Here is a 24,526-nt window from a genome sequence, read left to right as displayed (position 1 = left end):
AGTTCATTAAGAAACTGTCTCGCTGATTAAATTAATCTTTCATGGAGTTAATAAAAAAAACGTATCAATAGTGGGAATCCTTAACTAAATTAGGCCTACATCATTCATAAACTTCTGATTATATTACATTTTAGTCCGTTGTGTTATCAATCAGTCACCACCGTCCCAGTTGAGCTACTCTGGCCCCGCCCACTTAAGCGTAATATCCTAGCAACGAGTTCCTCTGATCTATTCTCATTGGTTGGTTTTTGGATTTCCGCCATATTCAAAAACAGTCACGAGACTCTGCTGTTGTAGTAGATGAGTAGAATAATGTTGATGTATTGTTATTATTCAGTTTAGCCCATTTAGTAGCACATAGTTAAAATACCCCTGGTATATGACATTTCAAATGGGTGAAACCGCTGAAGTCCCAGCTCCCGTTTCGACTTCAGAGAAACCGAAAAGACAAGCGAGCTCCAGGAACTTGAAGAGGAAGATTTCAGCTGATGAAGAACACTCTACCCCCGAGAACAACAACAGCAGCAGTCTGGGACGGTGAGTCCACATGTTCTCTTCAGACTGAACGAAACTCGCTAAAGCCGCAGTGACAACTAAAAACCCCAGGGGCAAACATGTCTTGGCTATTAGTCTAGGACAACACTCACAGTTGAGCTAACGGCGGCTAGCATGCTTTAGCCTGGCAGCTAGGTGCCAGGCTAGCTAGCGTGTTTGCAAAGGGTCTTAGCGGCGTATTGTCTTTAAACGAAGGGTTTAAAACTCAGAAATAGCCAAACGAGCGCGAGTAGTCATTTCAAACAAGCTACCAAATATCCTCCAAATACATAGAATGCGTTTTACAGAGTTTTAAACTGTTTTGCAGATATGTTTGGTTGCGTTGATACGCCACAAGATGTCAGCAAAGTGCCACTGTGGGGCCTGCCACTTGTTGTACCCTCTTCTATCATGGTTCCTATCCATTGTATTTAATTTCCTGTGGCTTAATCTGCTTTCGTGTCTATGTTTCTGTTAGCCATAGAACATCTATATTTCAAATATTAAGTGTTCTAGTTAATGGTGCACAGAACTACTGAAGTTATTTGCCATAGGTAGGTAGGTAGGTAGGTAGCTACGTAGATGGATGGATGGATGGATGGATTTTTATTGATCCCAAAAAATGGGCAGCAAAATATCAGGCACACATACCTTAAATAATAGGAAACAATATACATGAAATAATAATTGAATACTGCACAAGCAATATTTAAAATATATACAATTTGGAAATAAAATGTACAACTGTTTCAATAGATATAGATAAACTTAATGTGCAAGTTGGGGAGCAAAAATGTACAACTGTTTCACTAGTAATGATAGGATGTAGATAAACCTATTGTGCAAGGTGCATTCAGTGCAGTTGTATATGAGTCTTATCTCACACTCGTGATGAACTGTTAAAAAGTTTAATTGCCTGTGGTAGGAATGATTTCCTGTAGCGGTCCGTGCGACATCGAAGCTGTCGGAGCCTCTTAGAGAAGGTGCTCCTCTGTTGGACCAGTGTGGGGGGGTGGAGAGGGTGGTCGGGGTTATCCATGATAGATAACAGTTTGTTAAGTGACCTTCTCTCCAGGTGTTTCTACATTAGTCCTTGTTTCAGTTTTGGGGGCAACCTCTGCAGAATGATCCGTATTGTTACTTTTGTATTGTGACAGCAGGTTTGACCTTGTGATTGTGATCAGGCCTATTTTATTTTTGTATTTAGATCCAACCCATCCAACTTTATTTATCAAGCACATTTAAAAATAAAAGAGTTGAGCCAAAGTGCTCCACAGTCTAAAAGCAAAAAAAGGTTACAATAACCAAGACTGATATGTTTTTATTCTGTATACAAACTGGTAAGAGGGCCTTTTAAAGTCTTAACACAAATGTAGGCTTTGTGCAAAACGGGTTCAGATACACTAACCACGTAATAAATACGTGTTGGTGGGGGTGAACTTTGGGCTGAACATTGTCACCTAGCATCTGCGGTCTTCTGGGGACAGAGCCTTCAGTGTGGCAGACCCCACCCTCTGGAACTCTCTCCCTGCAGAAATTCTGTAATGCCACATCCATGGACATGTTTGAAAAAACATCTCAAAACTCACCTGTTCACCACAGCCTACGAATGCAGTTAGATCTGTTATTCCTGGCAAACTTTGTATGGATGTTCCTATATATATATATATATATATATATATATATATATATATATATATATATATATATATATATATATATATATATATATATATATATATATATATATTTTTTTTTTTTTTTTTTTTTCCTTCCTGATTGGGCTTCAAGATATGAGGAAAATATGCGATGTGATAACGTTGTTGAATATCAAGATAACGGTATTACTTGCGATAAATAAACAGATATTAAAATGTTCTCAGTTCTGCATTTCTGCTGCTTTTCATTATTTTGATAAAATACAGCAAATGAACGAAAGGAAATCATTTTCAACATTTTTTTTTTTTTTTTTTTTTAACAAATTGAACATTGAATTGAAGATAAAAGGCACCACTAAAAAAAAGTGAGTTACATTTTAAAGTGCCATTTTCTGCTGATATTTTCTTTCAACTAACCCAAGAAAGTGTCTGTCGCGATATGTCGCAGCCTTTTGTGATGTGTGTTATTGCGGCAGTTGATATTGCGATGGCAATACAAAAACAATACGCCCATACCTAAACTTGCGTATTGGCCAATACCGAGTACCAATGTACCTGTGTGTTTAGTTTAGTGTTTGAACAGCTGTATACTATATAGGATTGCGGTCATTGTTGTATAGCCTGGCTCAGGCTAAACCCTTTGTATAACATGAACAAATGCATACAGAAAATTAATGCCATAGAACTTGGGTCCCTTTTTTTTTTTTTTTTTTTAAAGTTGGTATAAAAAAATCCAAGCTGTTATTATCATTGTTAACTTGTAGTATTCATAATAGTAAACGGTCAAAGCAGTGTTTTTCCAATGCTATCTCCGTGTATAACTTTAGAGGTGCTATCATCCAGGCAACTCAAGCACTTATCATTGTCTCTTCAGGTCTTCTCTTTAATTTATTGGCCATAAATGTGACCTTTCTTAAAACTAGTGATCCATATCTCATTTGTATCACTGCCATGGCATTTATCTAAGTTCTCAGACTCAAAATGAGTATGTTTTGGTAGAACTAACCCCTTCAAAAGTTTATATTGGACTCTTTTCAAAGGCTTTCCATGTTGTGTGCCAGTGTGGCCCAGCCCTTGCCCAGTGCCCAACTGGCTCTGCAGACTAACATGGAAAAACGTCACCCAATATTTGACCTCCCATAACAAGGTTTATGGAAAAAAATAAGGCTTGATTTTCCCATATGCGATTGGCATTGAATACTAGACTGGCAGGGGAATTTTGTTTTTCTATTTTAAAATAGAAAAAATGTGAGTGGTCTTGTTGCCAGGCATGTGCAAGAATTCAACCAACAGAAATAAAGAAAATTGGTTCAACGCTTGTGAACGGAGCATTGTAGGTTCATTGTCCATGTAAAGCATTATGGTTAGAACAGCACGTGGAATGGGCGGGGGCTGAGTTGTGTAACTGTTCTTTGGGCGGGGGTTTGTGCCTCGTAAAAATGTTGTTCAATAAAGTTCACATCATATAACACTTCATACAACAGTAAGTATGCACATGCACCCGGTTAGATGATCCGACCATCATGGAAATGCTGTGTGCAAGTGTTGTTGTGTGCCTTGTCTTTGATAGCGTAAGTAGAAAAGATTTTGGAAAGACGTCGGTGGGTGCAGGTGGGTTCGGCGCTGCAGGGCTTCAGTTTGAGGGGGTAGCCAGCCTTAACAAACAAGGGCAGGGCTAACAGGGAATGCTCATCCACTGACTCATGAGCCACACTTCACTCGACTCACAGGGGCAGGTACGAGCGTAGAAAAGACCTTTGTCCCCTGACTGGGGACAGTGGCGATTATGTAGATGATCGATCACGTATTTGTGACAAAAGTTACACGTGCAGAGAGAGGCTATGCGTGTTCAGAATAGCTCATCACATGGGGAAACATGAAAGTGGATAGGCTACACATCATTGAGTATATTTACATGCCCACCAATATTCCACTGTTATTCCGAATATGACAATATTCCGAGATTGATACAGGTCATGTAAACAGCATATTCTGGTTGGATATTCCAAATAAGGCCTTTTTCCAAATATAATATATATATATATATATATATATATATATATATATATATATATATATATATATATATATATATATATATATATATATATATATATATCATTTCCTGATTAAGACGTGTGGTATTCTGGTGTTATTTGGGTTTTAGAGGCATTCTTTGGACATGTACATACAGCACATTCGGATATGTGTCTCAATCTGGGTTTTTACCTCAGTTTATGGCCTCTTGCCTGTTCATGGCTTACGGTCAGCTCTGTGCATTGCTATGGTTGCTGTACACAAACCAACCAGCAAAAGTTTGCAGGGCTGCAGACCCAATAAGAAGGAGAAACACAGCTACTTTTAAACATTATCTAAGACTTAGATATCAGCAGGTTTTTGGATATGCGCAGACATCGCTACAGCGACCTTGAAGGAATGAAAAGAGGGCCGCTGTGTTCACACGGTCCAACAATTCCCGCATCGCTGGTCAACTTAGAAAAAAGTCAATCATCAATCTTTTTGCACGGCTACATGTAAACGGGAATATTAGTGGGATATTCACTTTCGTTAGCCGTGTAAAGCTTAGTCGGAATATCGTCTTTTCCAGAATTGGGGCATAAGACCGGAATATTATGTACTTAGACACTGAATCATTTTATTTAGAAATGGGTTTTTATGACCAGATAATTTTGCAAAGATATCTTCAGTACAAGAACCTGTGCTGTATGTTGCAAACAAAATAAGTAAAACAACCAACCAAATATTCTTGGCCGTCAGTAAGTGCTCTGATTTCTTTTTGGAGAATTTATGTTTCAGATGTCAAGTTGTTGCTCATGCGTCCACAGGTTACCGCCAAAGAGTAAGCAGGGACTTGGTTTCTCTCTCTCAAAGACACAAGGATACAAAACCGTTGATGCACACGTTTGGTTGTTTTCAAGGCTTGAACCTGCGGGCTCATGGGATGATCTCAGCAACAACAACAAGGCCAATGTTGGACCTTTTTAGTCTTTTACCTCACTCACAAGTAAATTAGTTACAGCAGGTGCGAGAATAATGTGTTCACTGCATTATGAAGTGCTTTTAGTTTCATACCAACGCAGATAACGGGCCGACAGAAGCCCTGCACACCTAACACACTGTAACACAAACGTGTGTGACATCGTTCAAAATCAGCCAAGATGCCTGAAAATTAGTTACAAAATAAAAGCATTTTAACTTGTCACAAAGTACATCTTATCGGTCATTAAGTCTTGATTTTTTTTTTAATTTTAAATGCAATTACTGAGGATAAAAGGAAATTACCATGTTAAATCTTGAACCTGTTTCTACATTAGCCACATCAAATCGATTATTTCCCCTAGTGGTCATTGGTCTTTTTTTTTTTTTTTTTTTACAACCGACATTCCGAATTGACGCCATTGTATTGAAAAAATGCCTTGTTATTCAATACCAAATTTCAATACCGTAAAGGAGTAAATCTCATCCTCGTCAGTGAGCCATTACGCATGCAGCATGCTTCTACCAAGATCAGATAATGTTTGATTGGCTCTCTAACGTTACGTCATAGAGGCAAGCAGGGAAACCTCTACGTTACGCACAAAGACGGGCCTCACGTGTCCATTTGTGTTGTGTTTTGAGAGGCTTGACTACAGTGTGCATCACATAGGTGTAAATGGGCTGGAAAAACTAACTTAATGTGTAATGTTAATATTTTTTTTTTTTTCTTTATTGATTTTATAACCGTGACCGCCCACTTTTTGAACGGCTGCCGGAAGTGATTTTCCCCATTCAGTTGCTCCATTGACATTTAAAAAAATGCCTAATATAAAGAGTTTTAAGGCTGCAACCAGGCCAACCAGCTACGAGATGAATCGTGACCATAAAACATTTTAATTGGGGGGCAAAAAAAAGCATTTTGAAAATGTAAAAATGGCAAAGGTACAAGACTGTGTACGTTAACGATCATAGACGCCACCAATCAGATGTCCCTTGTACACTTACTGTAGGATTGTGGGTAGTAGTACTTCTTTGTGACATTGCCAATTGTGTTCTTAGAACAAGAAAGATTTCAGACGTACTCTTGGGTTCTACAGAGGCATAAACCTTTGTTTCACAATCTCGTAGCTCATGGTAACTCTACTCTGGATGGTTTAAGACATTATGGCTGATAATCAAAAATCCTTATGGAGAAAATGAATGGGATGTTGACTTCCAGGACCAATAGGTCAGAGTTACGTCGGCACTACAGAGGATCGATTCACATTAAATCAAACGGTGCCACATTTCGGTACCCATGCAAGAGTGCATAAGCGTGAGCATATCTGTCCTCTATGCGCGCGCACACACACACACACACACACACACACACACACACACACACACACACACACACACACACACACACACACACACACACACACACACACACACACACACAGGCAAAGCTGTGGTGCGGACGGAGCGCAACATTGCCTCTGCAGGTTGTTAAAGTCACAGTGAGTGACTCCACGCAGACAGCGTTTGTAATGGCCAGTATGGGTAATCATTAGACTTCCTCTGTGACAGGCAGGCACCACAGTGTTCACTATGCCCTATTGACTGACAGGCTGAGGTTGTAGGGCAACTTTATTTCTGTAGTACATTTCAGCAGCAAAGCAATTCAAAATGCTAAAAGTACAACATGAAAGAGCAGTTTATAAAAGAGATGGAAAATAAAAACCGGCTAAAATAGAACAAGTAAATGGACTGTATTTATATTTATATAGTGCTTTTCTAGTCTTAACGCCGCTTTTACATAGTACATGAACCATTCGTACACTGGCCAAGGCTGCCGTACAAGGTGTCACCTACTCATCAGATAAACATTCACACACATTTACACTCGGATGTGCAGTGTAAGAAATTAATAATTATTAGATATAGATTGTAGGGACTTCTTTTTTTTTTTTACTTTTTCAGACTGGTTACCTGTAGATGAGCTTTTTTCCCTCACACTTATTACACCTTATTACTAATATCCTGTTTGCTCTGCCCCCACCTCTCTAGAGCAGTTGTTAGCTTAGATTAGTAAGACATCAAGTCAATGAGCGGAAGAAAGACATGCTGGGAAAAATTCCCAGCATGTCTTTCTAAACCAATGTAAGAAAATTGGCCTTGGCAGAGAGCCTGGTTTATAGAACAATCGTCAGACAGTGCGTGTGGCCCAGCCTTGCTCCTGGGCCAATGCTTGCCATTTTTCAGCAACCTGTCATTGGCTCTGCAAATTCCACAGAAGCCTCTGCCTTACGGTTAGCCAGAACACACCCCTGTACTGAAATACGCTAAATAGATGATTTCACCGGAAGCCTTTGTGCCAAAAGAAATGATGGGACCAAAGCGTCCCGGCAGCATACTAAATCCAGATGTCCCAAACCCTGGTACCATTAGTCTCTTTTATGCTTTTATGATATGCTTTTGTCCCAGTTCGATTCATTCCCGATACATGGGTGCCGATTTGATTTTTATTGCAATTCTGGAAGGATTGCGATTCGATAGTATTTAGTATTGCTATTTTATTTTTTTCTTCTTTAACAAAAACAAAAGTTGAATAACGCACTACTAGAGACAATATATCATGAGAAATTCCAAAAACTAATAGTTTTCTAAGAAGAATACACATCACATGTCAGTCTGACATTTATTTCATTTGTAAAGAAGAACATAACATGGATTTTCTGCATTTTCTGCTTCTGGTCTGTTTGCTGGAAACCGATAGGATGCAGTCGCAAAATAAATCACAATACATACGATTTTCAATTTATTTTTTTCACCCCTATTATTTACAGTGACATAATCCTCTAGTCATTACATGGACAATAATGACTGAAGTGATATTTGGAGCTAGGTTTATGTTTAGTTAATGGTGATTGCAATACTCACAGAAATTAAATATCTTTTTCATTTTGTGTCATACCAGCACTGCTGGCAATTTAACAGAAACCCAGGTCATTGCTTCTTACCATTTACTGTGCATGCCGTTAGACAAATTAAATGTGCTACATATTTCACACATAAGCACTATAAAGACTCAAGCTAGGCTGATATATCAGCCAATGTTTCACAATGAATTCATAAAATATTTTAGTTAGTCATTTCACACGCTTCTAGGGAGACTAGGGGTGTTACAACAGCAGAGTCAACATCAGTTGCACAGGTCATTGAAAGTGCAAATGATCACTATTAAGGTGCGTCAAAACCACCGGGCCGTAACCGTATTTATGTCATAAGGCGTCCGTCAGCCCTGATGGAGACGTCATCTGGGTGAAAACTCCTTAAAATGCTACTGTAAATCAGTGGATATGTAGTAGTCATGTAGTCACAGAATGTGTAAAAGTATAGAGATAGAGAGGCAAAGTCCCTTCCCTTCCGGTGGACCTCATGGGACCTTAATTTGGAAAACCTATACATGGTAGTGAACGGGGAGAGACAAATTCTTTTTTGATCCCCATTTGAATTGAGCGATGGATTACAAACACGATGTTCGTCAATTCAAAAGATATAAAATATATTTTTTTTTCAACTGAAGAAAGTTTAGGTTTGTCATGTGACCACTTAGTTTAGTGTGAAACTGCTCCGTGAACTACATCTCTCGTCTCCCACAATTTACGTCACCTAGCTTGCTCGCTCACTAGCTAGCTTAGCTCTGTTCCCCAGCACATGTAACGTTGTCTTACCTGATGTGTTTTATCCAGTGAAGTTTTGTCAGCAGAGAAGCGAAAGAACGAGCGAGATCCTCTGGTCGTGTGGCGAAACATTGCATCCCCGGTACAATACACACAGACATCGTAGCTTTAGTGAGACGTCATCCAATGCGACTTTGAAGTGCGTGGTCTTTCTAATTACGTATTTTTTGTCTTAAACTTCAACAGTTTGACAATAAACTGAGACTCTCTTGACTTGCAAAATTATCTTTTAAACTGACGAACATCATGTGTAATTCATGGCTTGTTTCAAACGGGCTAAAAAAATAATTTGTCTCTACCCATTCACATTCATATTTTTTCCCGAATTAAGGTCCCATGGCGGTCCACCGGAAGGGTGGGGACTTTGCCTCTCTATACCAGTACCTGGGCTTTGGGTATCGGCCGATACCGAATACCGATCCGATACCAGGGTTTAACAATAAGCTGTATGCCTCACCGTGTGGAAGTGGCTGCGATCATCTTTTATGTGTAAGAAAACATCAGACATGACATTAAATTATAAATAATTAAATAAACATTAATTATGACTTTTCTGACTTTGTAAAACAAAATGTAACAAATAAATACATAGATATACATTTACATTACTTGGTAAAACGTCCTCAAAATGAGCAGGAACTATAAAATTGCAGTATACAGTATGATGTATAAAGTATATACACATAGAATTGAATTGTTGAACCGTCGTCACTGGTCTATATCCACAAAGTTCCACTTCCGGGATTGCTCCGGTGCTGCAGGAAATTACGCCGGATGCGTTTCTCTTCGCCAATGTCCCTCACCTTCCTCTTTCTCGGTGTTGGCGTTCTAACCTTCGGTGGATTTCTGAGGACTATGGTTAACTGCTCCTCAGGTCTCTGCAGGGTAAATCCAGACAGCTAGCTAGACTATCTGTCCAATCTGAGTTTTCTGTTGCACGACTAAAACAACTTTTGAACGTACACGTTCCACCAAAACAAGTTCCTTCCCGAGGCTAGTTTTCAGCGGCACCATCCAGAGCTTAGCGCCGCACATAACGATTGTGATTGGTTTAAAGAAATGCCAATAAACGAGAGCAAGTTTTTATCCCAACCCGGAATGTTATGTGGACTAGCCAGACCCTCCTCCGCAGCGCTGTGGAGGAAGGTCGGGTAAAGCCGGACTACATTGTCACTGATACCCGCTTTAGCCAACATCACTATCAGATCGGTGTATCCCTAGTAATGAAGTAGCCTATATGATAAGAGATAGAGAAAAAACAAACTACAATTGAGACAGCTGATCACTCTGTTTGAATCTGATTTTGTGATAACATTGGTCATCCTTTAACCATCAAGTAGTCCATCGCCTCCTCTAGATGTTTTAAAGATTGACATTTTGAGTTTCCAAATGGCACTCCTTGAGAATCCTGTACAGGAGTGTCCTGTTAATTCAGCTCACTTTGACAGCTAGGTCTAAACGACACCTGCAGTGACCCCTGAGCTCTGGCTTGCCTCCAGGACACCCAAGGAGCTTCTCATTTTCCCTCTCTATTTTAGTTTTTATTGTTTTTTTTCTACAACACATGCCGTTTACCCAAAACACCTTACAGGAGCATCAGTGCAGACATTTCCAACATGGGTGGTCCCAACAGGAAACCTGACTTGGTTAATAAGTTTGTGTTGGTCCTCTGTAGGGCTGTGCAATTAATGGAAATTAGTTTATGTAAACTCTTATTTTGTCTTGTTCTTGTTTCCCCATAATCGAGCAGCCCTAGTTTAACCCACTGAGCTCCACAGGACAATTTTCTCCCCTTTTCATTTTAATGTCTCATCAGTCAAACACGTGAGTGACATTGTTTAATTTAATAGGCTACAGTGGTGTAAAACACTTTGGTTTGTGGTCATATATGAGGATTTTTACTGTGTTTCTGCACCAAGCGTCCCAAAGATCTCTTGTTAAAGTGATGGTTCGGAGTAATTTCACCCTAGGGACCTTTGCACCATGACCTCGAGCCAAACACCCCCCGAGAAGCTTTTTTCACCTGGGTCTAACATTGGGAGAGTTAGCGTAGCGTAGCGTAGCGTTATCAGCTGAATAGCTTAGCACAGGGGCTAATGGACCCACATTTGTATCTGGTAAATGACCCCACTAATAATGCCAGAAATAATACCAAACGTCTACAGTAGTACATATAGCTATTCAGCTGATAACGCTAACTCTCCCAATGTTCGACCCAGGTGAAAAAAGCTTCTGGGGGGGTGTTTGGCTCGAGGTCATGGTGCAAAGGACCCTAGGGTGAAATTACTCCGAACCATCACTTTAACCACAGAGTGGTAGTGGGTTGTCTTTGTTTTTCTCTGTCTTCAGCCATATTCACAGTTAATGTCAGACAGTTACACAGTTCTGTTTTGTTTTAGCCACACAAACTGCTGTGCAGCATTGGGTTTTTCCAATAGCAAGTGCAAAGTGTAGGTACTAGTTGTTATTGTTCATCTGTTTGCCAAAAGAAAATCATTGAAATTATTAATTCATTGTCAAAATAGTCAATTACTTTTCTGTCAACCTTTTCTGTAAAACATATATAGACATGACAATGGCACACTCGCACATTATTACTTGGATGATCCAAAAATCATAATCTTATTTGTAATGACCAGCCTTTTTGGCAACTTGGATCAACACCTTAGCTTATATGAACATTAGTGGACATGGTCAATAAAGTACAATGTGTCTGATGTACAAATGTACATGTGTAGCTTTAACTAAGACTAGAACAAGCAATTGTTTCATTGTCAGTTAATCTAACCATTCATTTTCTCGATTTATTATGTTTGTAAACTCAATGTGATTTCTTCAAATGTCTCATTTTATCTGACCAATAGTCCAAGACCAAAGGATATTCAGTGTAATGACAGAAAACAGAGAAATGGCAGCAAATTTCTCATATTTGAAAAGCTGGAACCAAAGATTGTTTGACATTTGTGTAACAATGTCATTTAAACAATGAATCAGTTGCCGGTAAGTTTTCTGTCAATCCACTAATAAATGCACCAACTAATCATCAACCCAGTGTTATGTCCGGTATCGGAGCAGAGAGAAAGGCTGCAGCTGCCTGTAGTGCTGACTATAGATGGACAGTTGGCCACGTCACTGGATAAATGACTGCAGTATTAGCGCAGCAGTATGACTGGAATGACTCAGCCTTTACAAACAGCACTTGCCGGACACACACACACACAGACAACAAGTGTTTCTGAGCAGCTCCGCATTCTCCGGATGCTGAAGGCCCTAAGACCTACTATATCATCAATAGTATCAACTATTCCGACGCCAGTTATGATCATGTGTAAGATTGGAAAAATGAACTAAGCAACGTAGGAGGTTTTGATTCCCTGTGCTGTCATACGTGCCGAGTGTGATGCACTGTTGTTGCGTGATCGTTCCCTTAAACACACTCCACACTGTCTTAACATTTAATCTTTTGCTTGTGTTTTCATAGGAGTTCAATTGTGTCTACATCTATTAGAAATGTAGTTTTTCTTTTTTTTTTCTTTTTTTTTTAAACTAGTGGCTAGGGCTGCAACTCAAGATTATTTTCATTGTTGAATAATCTGTCGATTTATTTTCTCGATTAATGGACTAAGTTGGGTCTATAAAATGTCAAAGTATACAAATGTCAATCCGTGTTTTCCAAAGCCCAAGCTGACGTCCTCAAATGTCTTGTTTGGTCCACAACTCAGAAGTGAAGAAACTCAAAAAATATTCACAATTAAGGAGATGCAATCAGAGAATTTGTATTTTTTTTTTTTTTTCATAAAAAAAACTTAATCAAAGTAGTTGCCGATTAATTTAATAGTTGACAATCAATTAATCTTTGCAGCTCTTCTAGTGGCATGAACATTCTGCCTACCACGGGGTGTCCATTTTTTCAAAATTCACGGCTTTTTTTTTTTTTTTTTATCAAAAAAACGATAAAGATAAATGCTTTGTAACAGGATACAGTCTCCTCTTTCTACAATCTGTGTCAAGGATTACTGGGTTTCATAACGCTGCACAGTTACTTAGCCTTGTACGGCAGTCATGAGACACAGTTCTCATTGAACGTTTTTCATCAGTATGAAATAGTGCTTCAATAAAGATCCAAACTATTGTTGATGAAAGACCGATCTTAAGCACTGCTTTGATGTTTTTCATCTCGATGTGCAACCACCCATGCACTCAGCATGATGTGTTGTGTAATTGTCCTCAGCGTGGCCTTATCCGGCTCTACTTTGTTGTAATACTTTTAATAATCGCACAGGTTGAAGATAAGTTGTTTGACATGAGAAGGATTTACATTTTGCATGGCTGCTTGCGAGAGGGGGGTGTTCAGTCCGGGCAATGCCACTATGGAGTCCCAAAAAAAGTAAAGCTGTCCCCTGACAACAAAAAAGACATTTGGGCGGTGTCCAAAATCTTTGGGAGGGAGGAAGGACTCCTCCTTCGAATCTCCCAGGGGTCTTAGGGTCTAAGGAGAACTTGGTGGTTCATGAAGCTTTTTTTTTTGTTGAGTAAGTGGACCGTGTGTCATGTTCCCCTTCCCACCCTGACAGGGAGGATCCCTATCTGTCAGTCCTGGTCTGAGTTGTGAGGTCAGCGCTGCATCATGCTGAGGCTGTGGTAGGTAACGGGGTGAATGTTTTCTCAGGAAACCACGGTTCCATGAGTCACCGCTCCCCCTCTTATCACCTTCTGAATGCTTTGGGCTCACTAAGTCACCAGCTTTATTCACTCTTTGGCTGGAACGTTAGGTCAGAGTGGACTCCAACTAAATTGATCTCATGCTTCTTAAATATTCTCATGGTTGTTTCTGAGTAGGGCTGGGCAATACATGGATATTATATCGTCATGCGAGACTAGATACGGTCTTAGATTTTGGATAATGTAATATCGTAAGTAGGGTTGGGTTCCCGGGACCCTAACAACCGGTATCTACCGGACCGATTAGCAACGCCGATTTTGGTGGTATGTTTACTTGAAACTCGCCTCGCCAGCCTTGAGGTGCATTCAAAGATATTGTAAAATACCCTTGAATGCACCCTTTTCCCATCTAGTGGTTGTTTTTGTCCTTTACCAGCAATTCACTGGTGAAATAAGTTATTGTTATAAGTTAATGTTAATACATTTTTAATAAATCATCTAATTTTGACCACATGTCCTTAGCAATAAACTAGCCGTTCTTAATTGTCACCGACAGGAAAAAGGAAATCCTTTTTAAAAGTATCGGATTAAGCACCGTCACCGTTTTTTTAAAAGTATCGTTTTAGAACCAGTGTCGGAAAAAATCCAAACGATACCCAACCATAATCGTGTTGAAAGTGTTTTGAAGGCTGCATTACAGTAAAGTCATGTCATTTTTTTGGAACATACCAGACTGTTCTAGCTGTTCTGTTATTTGCTTCTAACCACTTAGTCATTATATCCACAGTATTGATAATGATTTATCGAACATCTAATTGTGAATCTATTCTTTAAAGCACCAAATTGTCCACTCTACAATATTGTCACAATATAGACCTTGAGGTATTTGGTCAATAATATCGTGATATCTGATTTTCTCCATATCGCCCAGCTCTACTCCTGAGTCACGTTTGTTCCCAGTGGTGGGCTTTGAGGGATTACCTTCTGTGATAACATTTGAGGGCAAGGTTGCACAGTCAGTGGTGCGTCAAGCTTCAACCGGCCTTGTAGTAGATGTTGGTTTTTGGAGCTGTGGGTGCATTGTAGTTCTCTTCTAATTGTGACCCTCCTCTCTGGTTGTTATTCAGGTCACTGCGAAGAGGAAGCTCCTTCAGCTTCCTCACCCCCGGGCCACAATGGGACTTCAGTCTGGTGAGTACAGGCCATATATATTCCAGTTAGCAGATCTTATTAGGCCACCTGCAAGACGCAAGCATTAGAGCTGCAACTAACGATTATTTTCATTGTCGATTAATCTGTTGATTACTCGATTAGTTGTTTGGTCTATAAAATGTCAGAAAATGGTGAAGAAATGTTGATCAGTGGTTCCCAAAGCCAGAGATGACGTCCTCAAATGTCTTGTTTTGTCCACAACTCAAAGCTATTCAGTTTACTGTCACAGAGGAGAGAAGATACTAGAACAATATTCACCTTTAACAAGCTGGAATCAGATAAATGTTTCCTTTTTTTTTTCCATAAAGAATGACTCAAACGGATTTATCGATTATCAAAGTAGTTGCCGAATCATTTAATAGTTGACAACTAAACTTTGCAGCTCTAACAAGCATACAGTTTTGGCGAGTTTATTATAATTCTAAATAACCTACAGCAGAGTGGCGCCAGCACTACATGAAAAGAGGAAAGGAAATTTGAGAGGTGGTCTATAGCCAAGACACAAAGTGCCGAGCAGCAAGAAAACTACCTACCTGCTTCATTTACTTTATATCCAATATACAGTACTTGCTTGATGTATGCATTTTTTTTTATACACATTTACTGTCTGCACATTTCTCCAAGCTGGCTTTTGGCTGACTTCTGTCCTGTTGTGCAAACTGGGACTGCACTTGAGCACCGCTTCCCATCATAATGCTTTAAATCTCGCCTCTGAGTTTTCAACAAAGTCTCGGAAACGGTAGCACTGTTCATTGTCACAGCGATGAAAGGCAGGTCTTGTTGGCCCACAGCCACTGTAACCCCGAAAACAAAACATCCAGACTAGACGACAAATGTCTTATTTTACTTCTTTACACTGAGCATATTAAGCATTATGCAAAATACAAGAATTATTCATAATGTCAACCCCTAGGCATTATCTATATATTTTTGTGCTAACCCTAACCCAGAGCTGGCATTTATAAAGATTTGTAAAGGCCCTGTATTTTCTTAATGTCTTATTCTAAGCGATGGGGGTCCTACATGAACACATGTCTATCTCCAAAGCGCTGTGTCAGCGCTGGAGAAGGGTCTGGCTACACCGCCTATCTATCTATTGTTTGTATTTTATTAAACTGGCCACAACCGTCCCAGGCGGCGCTAAGCCACGGTAGCGAGATAGCAAGAGGGGAGGGACTTCCCGCGCCGGATGTCAGGCTTTATCCCAGCAATGAACATCCGTTAAACCAGACTATCTTAGAACAAAAGGTGAGGGTCAGTAGTTCTTTGTTTGTGTGCATGCCTTTGTGCAAATGCACAGATGTGTTGGTAATGTGTAATGAAGGGTACAGAAAAGGAGAAAAATACATCCAAACAAAAACAACTCTGACATTATACTGCCACTTTATCCAGCCTGATAAACAATAGTCCACATGTGAGTATGGTTAAGGAAAAAATAGTCAACAACAGAGTCATTGCACCGACAGAAGGGTTGTATTTAACTGTGGTCGTTGGCACCGAAGAGCACCTGCAGCACTATTTGAGATTTATAGACTTCTTAACACATGTCTGTGATCTACAACCGGATTGTTGCAAGTGCAGCACTAATTTTGAAAGTTATTGTCGTCGGGAGAGCACTCCAAAACTCTTGGCTTTATTTCACTAAGGGCTGTTTACGACCTGAACCTGGCCTCTATACTCAACCTTCACAGCAATCACCGACCTTAATCCTTGTGCCTTGGTTTTAGAGTGCCATCAGTGGAATGAAATCTGTAAACTTGGCTCTACATTCCAGGGCAGCTTTCCCCTTGGGAGCTCCCATCACTGAGCTTATATCTTCATCTAATACCTTACTAAGGGACTCTGATGGCTGCTGTTATGTGGCTCCCTCATGGCTGAACAAGGCTTGTTCATGTAGCCAGAGACCAAATGCTGGATAAAGGAAATCCAGCCTGCTCAGATTTCTTACCCCACCTTACCAGAGGAACATAATGGACTCCAAACCGCTGCTGTCTGTAATAGACTAGCCTGCTTGTGGTTTACAGTCAACTTTCAATGAGACGAGCTGATTAGAAACAGAAAAGAGCGAGCAGATTAGACGGCGAGCAGCATGACGAGCGTGGAGGCATTCCAGGGTTTACAGATGCCTGAAATGCAATCCATCGCTCGTTTGAAGGCCGAGGGGGAGAAATAAAAGCAGGGTTGGAGAGTAAGAAGGCCAACTGCTCTTTATCATGTGCCAGCCTGCTGCCTTTGATTCGCAAACATGGCACACTTAGCTCATCCACCCAAAGCCACGTGGACCTCGTTAGCTCACCCTTTCAATTTACTCCCCCTATATTATCTGTGATTTATAAATCTACCAAACGGCAAGCAATAAAAGAATCCTGGAAATGTCTTTGTCTCATTGCCCTTCTTATCTCAACCCTGCCACTTTAAGATTGAAGGTTTTGCCAAAGCTTTGAATAAAGTTTAGCCAAGTCTTTGGGCTTTGAAGTGGTAAGGTTTGTTTTTTTTCCATCTCTGTCTGGGGCAGGTCTCGGTATAGGTGGGGGTGCATTAGCCCCAAGGTGAACCTTGGAAGCAGGCGAGGCGAGCATTCCCCAGGCGCTTGATGCATTCTCTCAGACTACATCAGGTGCGCGGCCTCTGGGGGGCTTTTTGTCACGGTGAGAATGTGAGTCAGGTTTCCAACACAATGCCAAGGTGGAACAGATCAAACCAGACTGCTGGTTGGTGTAATGTGAAGGGTAATTAACAAGAGCGGGAGTCAGATTCTGTCTCTTCAAGCAACAAGTTCAGGCGGCCATAGATGTCAGCCTCAAGAGTGGCCTGTCTGATAAGCGGCATTCCAGCTTTAATCAGACAATGTGATTTAATGTGGCTGCCATTTGCAGAGTCGCGTCAGGCTTTTCACGCAAACATTCATAATTATTGTGGGAAGGCCTTGCCAGTATCAACAGCAATTTACATTCAAACCAAGACCGACTTCTTCAGCCACCGGCTGTCTGAAGATTCCTCGGCATTCCACAGAGACCAGGATTTAAATAAATGAACCCTTGATAACCAACGTGGTGCGCCCCAGTGGCTCATCCATTTCAATTAGAGATCCTGGTACAGCTGTATCATCCCTCTGCAGATACATCCCACTTTGATGTTGCATTGCAGCTGTTCAGGGCCTTGGATTCATGCCTCTAAATAGTTGACAACACATGTGAAGTAAAATAAAGATTTTGCCTGTTTTTACTAGCTCTTTGTGATGGTTTACAGGCTTTTGACAGGTGGTCATACATGTATGTTGTAATGACCATATCCGATCAGTTTGATCTCATTTCTAATGGACACAAGATCCGCTTGTTTCAAACGTGCACTCGTTGCACAACAAACATGCTTGCACAAATGCATCATGTATTAAGTATGACCTTTTAGAAACCTGCAGTCCTCCATTTCCCCTTTTGTTTAAAGCAGCTCTCTGGAAGGAATTAATTAATTTGCTAATTAGTCGTGCACATCTGCACACAGATCAGTCAATGCTGCCAATTGTGGATGACGTTACAGCTAAACTTAAGCCACCTTCAACAGGTTTTTTTTTTATGGGCAGATTTACATTTACTTTGTGGGGGTCCTCTGCGTCTGAATTGCTGCATCAACGCTCATTAAAGCTACAGTGCATAGTTTTTGTCGCCCTTCACAAGGAATTTTAAGTTATGACGCAAACCTTCAGTGGTCGCGCACCACCCCCTGTTGCTAGTAGCGTTTAACCATCCAGTCAAGGAGGAGACGGAGGATTTAAAAAAAAAAAAAAAAAAAAAAGCATGATGGTCTCTTCAGAAGGGGTATTTGTCTTGTAATTTTTATGCAACAGCAATGCAGTCTACCACTTTCTTCTTTGGACCCTTCTGCAGAACATGGACAAACACCTCTTCGTCTCCAAAGCTGAACGCTGTGAGAAATCCAGAGAGTTTTGTGGAGCTGGACTTAATTAGCTTTGTTATCAACTCATATTGCAATGGCTGGAATGTAACGGATGTCCATTAATATAAAATAGTTGCGCACTATAGCTTTAGGTTGAATAAAGTGGCTAGGATTGGGCATTTCAAACATTACTATTCCAATGGATAAAACTGCAAACCCCTATTGAATCAAAAATAAAATGTCTTATCTGTGAAATAAGCATGTGACCTGTTTCAACTCCACCCCTGGAAGAATTGGAATAGAGAATCGATAAGAACTGGAATTGAAAGGAAGAATCGGGATTGGAATCAGAATTGTTAAAATCAAAAACCGAGCCTAACCCTAAAAAGTGGCTGCATTTTCTTTCTTTTTTTTGGTCTGGGTGTATGTGTACTCTGTGAGAAGACCTGTCTGTCATTTACATGTGACTGAGATGGGGCAGAACAATGGCCTGTGGGGAGGCTTCTTCACCCAGCCAGCTATGGCCCCCACCCCCCTCGCTAAACATATCTTTCACTCTCTTGGTCGACCCCAATACACTTAAAAACGGTTAAACAGACAGCACTGCCAAAGCCTTTTGAATGTTGAAATTTGATTTACAGACTCACATGACTCTCTCTTTCATTGTTTTGTCTTTTTTTTTTTTTAACTCTATCTCTCTCCCTCTCCCTGTCCATACAGTAAATATGTATCTTCCTTTTTTACCAAACTGTATGAGATTAACATGTCTTGGCTAGTTTGGCTCCCATCCAATCCGGGCTTGGGTCAGAAAGCGCAGTTCTCATGTCAAAGGATGGATTCCTCTTTGAACATCCAGCCCATGATGTCATAGTAATATGATACCGATTTTTGTTCTTCTGCCTGCCAGATTCTATCAACAGGCATGTTATCTAAAGACAGAAAAGCAAAAGCCCCTCATTGTGTTGAAACGTGTTAGTAGTATTTGTGGCTGTTCATTGTGGCTGCTGTGTTTTATATGTTGTCTGTGTACATCATCGGGCTTTTACGTAACGCACAAATCTGTCAGTCTGTCCCCAGATGAGTAACAAAGTAACAGTGTCCAGGTCGCAACAGTTTCTAAAGTGTGTGTGTGTGTGTGTGTGTGTGTGTGTGTGTGTGTGTGTGTGTGTAATGAGCAGATAAGGGGGGGTCATGTTTGTTGAGTCAGACTATTTACGTTGAACCCAGCCCACCATTTGAACAAGTCACTGCTTGGAGTGTGTTATTCCATCTGCTAGCTGCTGACAGAGGGATTTCCAAAGGTGGCCGGAACAGGATGGCTAATTTTCTTCTCTTTTTTTCCCTGCTGTGTCTGTTATTGCACAGAGATTACTCCAGTGTCGTTATTTTTCTTCATATTATGTGTAAGACCCAACTAAAGGCAATATTTAACTTGGAGGGAGCTTTCACACTTAGCACGCACAATTCATGGGCGATGAGCTGCAGACTTTAGCTGACATGAACCTACCGCCACTTTTCAGGCTTTTCTTAGTCTTAGTTGATGTTGTAATAACCTGGCTTGAAGGTTTTTTTCTTCTCACATTTATAACTCACACACACACTCTAATACTGCCCAATCAGCAGTGTCTGAAAATGTATGTTCTGCAAAGAGCTGGTATAAAACAAAAAGCTTACCTCGAGTAGGTCCGCTCACTGAGCTTCATCGACTGGATTAATATCTCATGGTGTTTTAGAAAGTGGTTAGCATTTGGCTCGGTTTCAAATTACTGAGCCATTTGGGTTTTTTATATGGTTTTAAGTGTAATAAAATGTCTTCTTTGTAATGCAGCCCACCTATACCCAGTTTAGTCTGTCACTGTCCTTTTTAATCCTAAATGAAATAATTCATGACCATACTTAGTGTTGGTTTTTAACTAAGTCACATGTTTTATCAAATACCTTTTTTTAGGTTAACATTTTTATGACTGTCTGGTATTTGTAATCTGGTTACAGTAATGTAAGACATTTGCTGGTCATTTGTATCCATTAACAACTCACCATGCCATTGCTAACATCAGAAGAACTAATTACTTATTAGGGCTGTCAATCGATTAAAGTATTAAATGTGATTTATCGCAAATGAATCAAACTTTTTTTTTTATCTGACTATTGTTTAAAGCACAATCTAGTAAGTACATTGATGAGATGTGTCAGGATCTATCTGATCGGGTTTAGCGGGTGATTGTTTTCATTCCCGACCGTGCTTAATCAATCTTCAGGATTTTTACAGTTTTGGAAAAGAACACTTTACAAATAGTCTGCATCGAGTTTCCTTGGGGAAACCTTGTATTGTGATATGAAAACGACATACAATTTAACCATGTCAACTAACCTTTAGAGCTAATGTATTAAAAATGACATTATCAAATTGATGTTCAGACCAATCCTATCCCTTTTGTTGGAGGAAAGAAATGCATTTAAACAAAATCTTTACATCCATTAGAATGGGGAGTGAATTCAAAGGAATCCTTTCCATTTTTTTTTTTTTATTACATTTGCTGAGAGATTACAGTATCATTAGCTGACTGAAAATGTGTAATCCTAGTTGTCATCAGTGTTCTCACTTCAGTTTGAGGCGTCTTTGAAAAGCATCACAACAGAAACACTAAACGGTGTCAATAATTGATGAGTCCCTCCCTGCCAGTTAATAACTTGCTGTTTCAGTATCTTTATATAATGTCATGTTAGCTTGTCAGTTCATTCATTAGCTTTAACTTTGAACAAACCATGCCATTCATTGCCAACAGTGAACAGTAATGCACGCAGGGGGGGAATATTTAAAGCTGTTGAGTACAGGGTTTTTCCTGGCTCAGATTGGGCTTGTGGGGGGGTACTACGCACAGCAGTAAGCATGATTTGTCTGCGTACAGTAAAGGCAATGAGTCTGTGTTACCTTATTTGACAGAAGTCTTTGCATTTTCCTGTTATTTCTGACAATTTGAACAAAAATGTATATTATGCTCGAGTAAGTTGAACCCCAATGAATAAAACTGGTTAAAAAAATAATATTAATTTTTAAATAAATCCCCAGAAGAGTCTCACACAGCCTGACTCTGGAGATGACTGAGATTAGCTCTTATATTGAAGTTTATGTTCTGCTTGTTTAACGGTTGTTTGGCAAATTGCTCTAAAACACATTCGGAGAGAATTTTAATCACTGTTTTTATTCTCAATTCTTGTCATTTTGGTGCTGGTGATTTTCCTTTGGTGCTGACTCAAACCTCTTTTGAGGGGAGGGGGCGCCAACAATTCCTCTATGCAGGAAAAACCCTGCAGTAGAAATTGTTGAGCCGATAGCTGTCACATTTTTATTTTTTTTACGGATGTGGGAAAACCAGCGAGTTACCACCGCCAGTGAGGAAATGCCCTACACCAAGACAAATGAACACACAGCACAGTCATTCATCAGCAGCCATCCCTGACCATTATGGGTCCATTTTTGGCCCTCCTCACCTCGCTGGTCAATCAGGTTTTGGTGTCCTGTGTGTCCAGCCAGAAGCAGTCCTGCCTCCGCGCTTAATGGAGCGCAGTAACTGACCCCCAGGGGTCCCAGAGGCCACCAGTGCTCCTCGGGGCTTTAACAACCCTCAGCCTCAACAGGCCAGACAACTGTTTTCACCTGCCTAGCGGACTCTCCCTGGCTGGCTGGCTGACTGACTGACTGACTGACTGACTGACAGTCCACATGCAGGTGTTAAAGTGTCCCGCAGCCTAATTAACCCTTTCCTGTTCCCAGGAGGACCTCCAGCAGAGTCTTTTGTGGCTTTACAATAGAGCTACAGGGGCAATGAGCATAATTGGCCTGAAGTACAGGCGTGGAATGGGGGGGGGGGCTGTAAATCTGCTCTAGTTGTTACGCTCATTTTAACACCCAGACTGTGGCACCCAGGATGTGTATTACAGCACAAAGCAAAGAGATAATATGCTCATGTTATTGCGTGAAACACTTAGTATTTCAAAAGTGTTTGCCCACAATCCCCATCTGAGATCATTTTCCATTTAGTTGAAGTTTTGGGAGAGAGCTCCACAATCTGTACAGCGTTTACCCTGTACTTGTGGAAAACCTAGGTGCACATATTTGGCAGGAGATATATGGGTCATCCCTCAAGAAAATGTTGTGTTTTTCAATAATAATAATAATAAAAAACCATCATAATGGACCATAATTATAACAAGGGGTGGGAATCACCAGAGGACTCACGATACGATATCACCACAACACTTCAGGTCACGATATGATATTATTGCGATTTTAAACATATTGCCATATTCTGCACTCTATATATATTGCAATTTATTACCTTTTTTCCAACTTCAATTTTTTTCCAATTTCAAATGATGTCCCCAAATGGAAACTTTGTCAACATCTGTTTATGGATTAATAATGGATCGATACTTGGCGTCTGTATCGACCAGTATCAGTATTGCCACGGAAAATATCGGGATACTATGCTGTATCGATTATACATTTTTTTTTCCTGCCCTACTTATTACCATATCTGTGTTTCAAACATTGGACAAGCTAAAGCAGACAATAATAATAATAATAATAATAATAATAATAATAATAATAATAATAAGATTAAAAAAAACACTCAAAAAGCTTAAAGACAAAACTTGCTTAAGAAGTCCACTGGGGACCAACTACAATGATTAGATTTGACAAAAGTAATTTAGTGTGTTAATGCTCCCAATGATTTTACATTCATTAGGTATAGGTGGGGCCCAAAGCGGCTTGGGTGCTGCGCCTAAACCTTATGATGGCAGGGAAAACCCTGCTGTATTTCTATAGTGAGGGTGGGGGAGACAGATGGGAGAGACTCATGCTCCTTGCGTAAGCGTCCACGGTCGACAGGGCTCTTCTTCACACTCTGCCTCATACGGATGTTTAATGAGACATGAACACGTTCCAGTGATGCATGTTGAATATTCTGGCTAACATCCTGCCTGTTTTTGTCTCTCCGCAGAAACGGAAACGCAGAGAGAAGGATGACAGCGACGCAGTCAGCCTCTGCAGCTTCGACTTTAAGGTAAGACCTACAGTGTGTGGGCAAAGCACATCACCAGACAATCAGCTTTTGAATCGATTTTGATTTGACTTGTTGAATCGGCCAGTGGGCAGTCGGACTCAATGACCATGGAGTGCTAGCCCTTGACTAGAGAATCAGTGCTTCTTCCACAAGAAGAAGCCCGAGAGCTGACAACGCCAGTATCTTCTTGTTACTAGCCATGGTATTTTTCTTCCGTTCAGCGAGTAATGACAACAAGGATCCTTCTTGACTACTATCAATGACTACTCTCCGATGAAAACAATAACTGTCGACAGCATGCTCTGTGTATACTAGGTCTAGAGAGATGTTTCGTCATTTGTGTATTACGTCTCGCGCACACGCAGAACGTACACTCAAGTCGGCGTTGCTTCGGTGTGTTCCGAGGCACTTTTTTGACCCCGGGGAGACGGGAGACACATGATCAGTCCGACTGCCTTTTCTGCCGAGGGTCGGCCATTGGGTTGGTGTGTCTGAGCCTTTACTCGTATCTTTTGTGTCCGTAAATTCTACACTATTTTAAGTGAGTTTTACAAAATGCTAGCTGCACTAAGTGAAATGTATTAAGCTGAAGAACTCTTTTAGTGACTTTGTTTCCTTTTGATTTTATTTTTGGAAACAAAAAAACTGTTTTATCTTTATCTTTTATCTGAGCAAATTAAAGTATCGAATCGCGACTCGGTATCGGCAAATATTCAATATTTTAAACATCAGATCGGGATCTGGGGCCAAAAACACTGATTGGGACATCCCTAGT

General features: G+C 40.4%; 1 protein-coding gene across 2 annotated transcripts in view; it reads left to right on the top strand.

Annotated features, from left to right (window-relative positions):
• Positions 1–242: 242 nt before the first annotated feature.
• Positions 243–24,526, top strand: part of net1 (neuroepithelial cell transforming 1) — a 40,193-nt gene continuing 15,909 nt past the window's right edge. The window contains exons 1-4 of one of the 2 annotated variants that reach the window (XM_028571004.1): positions 243–537; positions 13,489–13,555; positions 14,704–14,767; positions 23,689–23,751. In XM_028571004.1, coding sequence (XP_028426805.1) covers positions 13,542–13,555; positions 14,704–14,767; positions 23,689–23,751 — 141 coding nt within the window. In that variant the 5' untranslated portion in view covers positions 243–537; positions 13,489–13,541. The remainder of the gene's footprint in view (positions 538–13,488; positions 13,556–14,703; positions 14,768–23,688; positions 23,752–24,526) is intronic. The other variant, XM_028571003.1, reaches the window with a different exon arrangement.

The sequence above is a fragment of the Perca flavescens genome, chromosome 23 (genome assembly GCF_004354835.1).
Source record: "Perca flavescens isolate YP-PL-M2 chromosome 23, PFLA_1.0, whole genome shotgun sequence".
In the NCBI taxonomy this organism is placed as follows: domain Eukaryota; kingdom Metazoa; phylum Chordata; class Actinopteri; order Perciformes; family Percidae; genus Perca; species Perca flavescens.
Note: the sequence above shows the minus strand (reverse complement) of the source record. Positions and strands in the feature narration are given on the sequence as shown.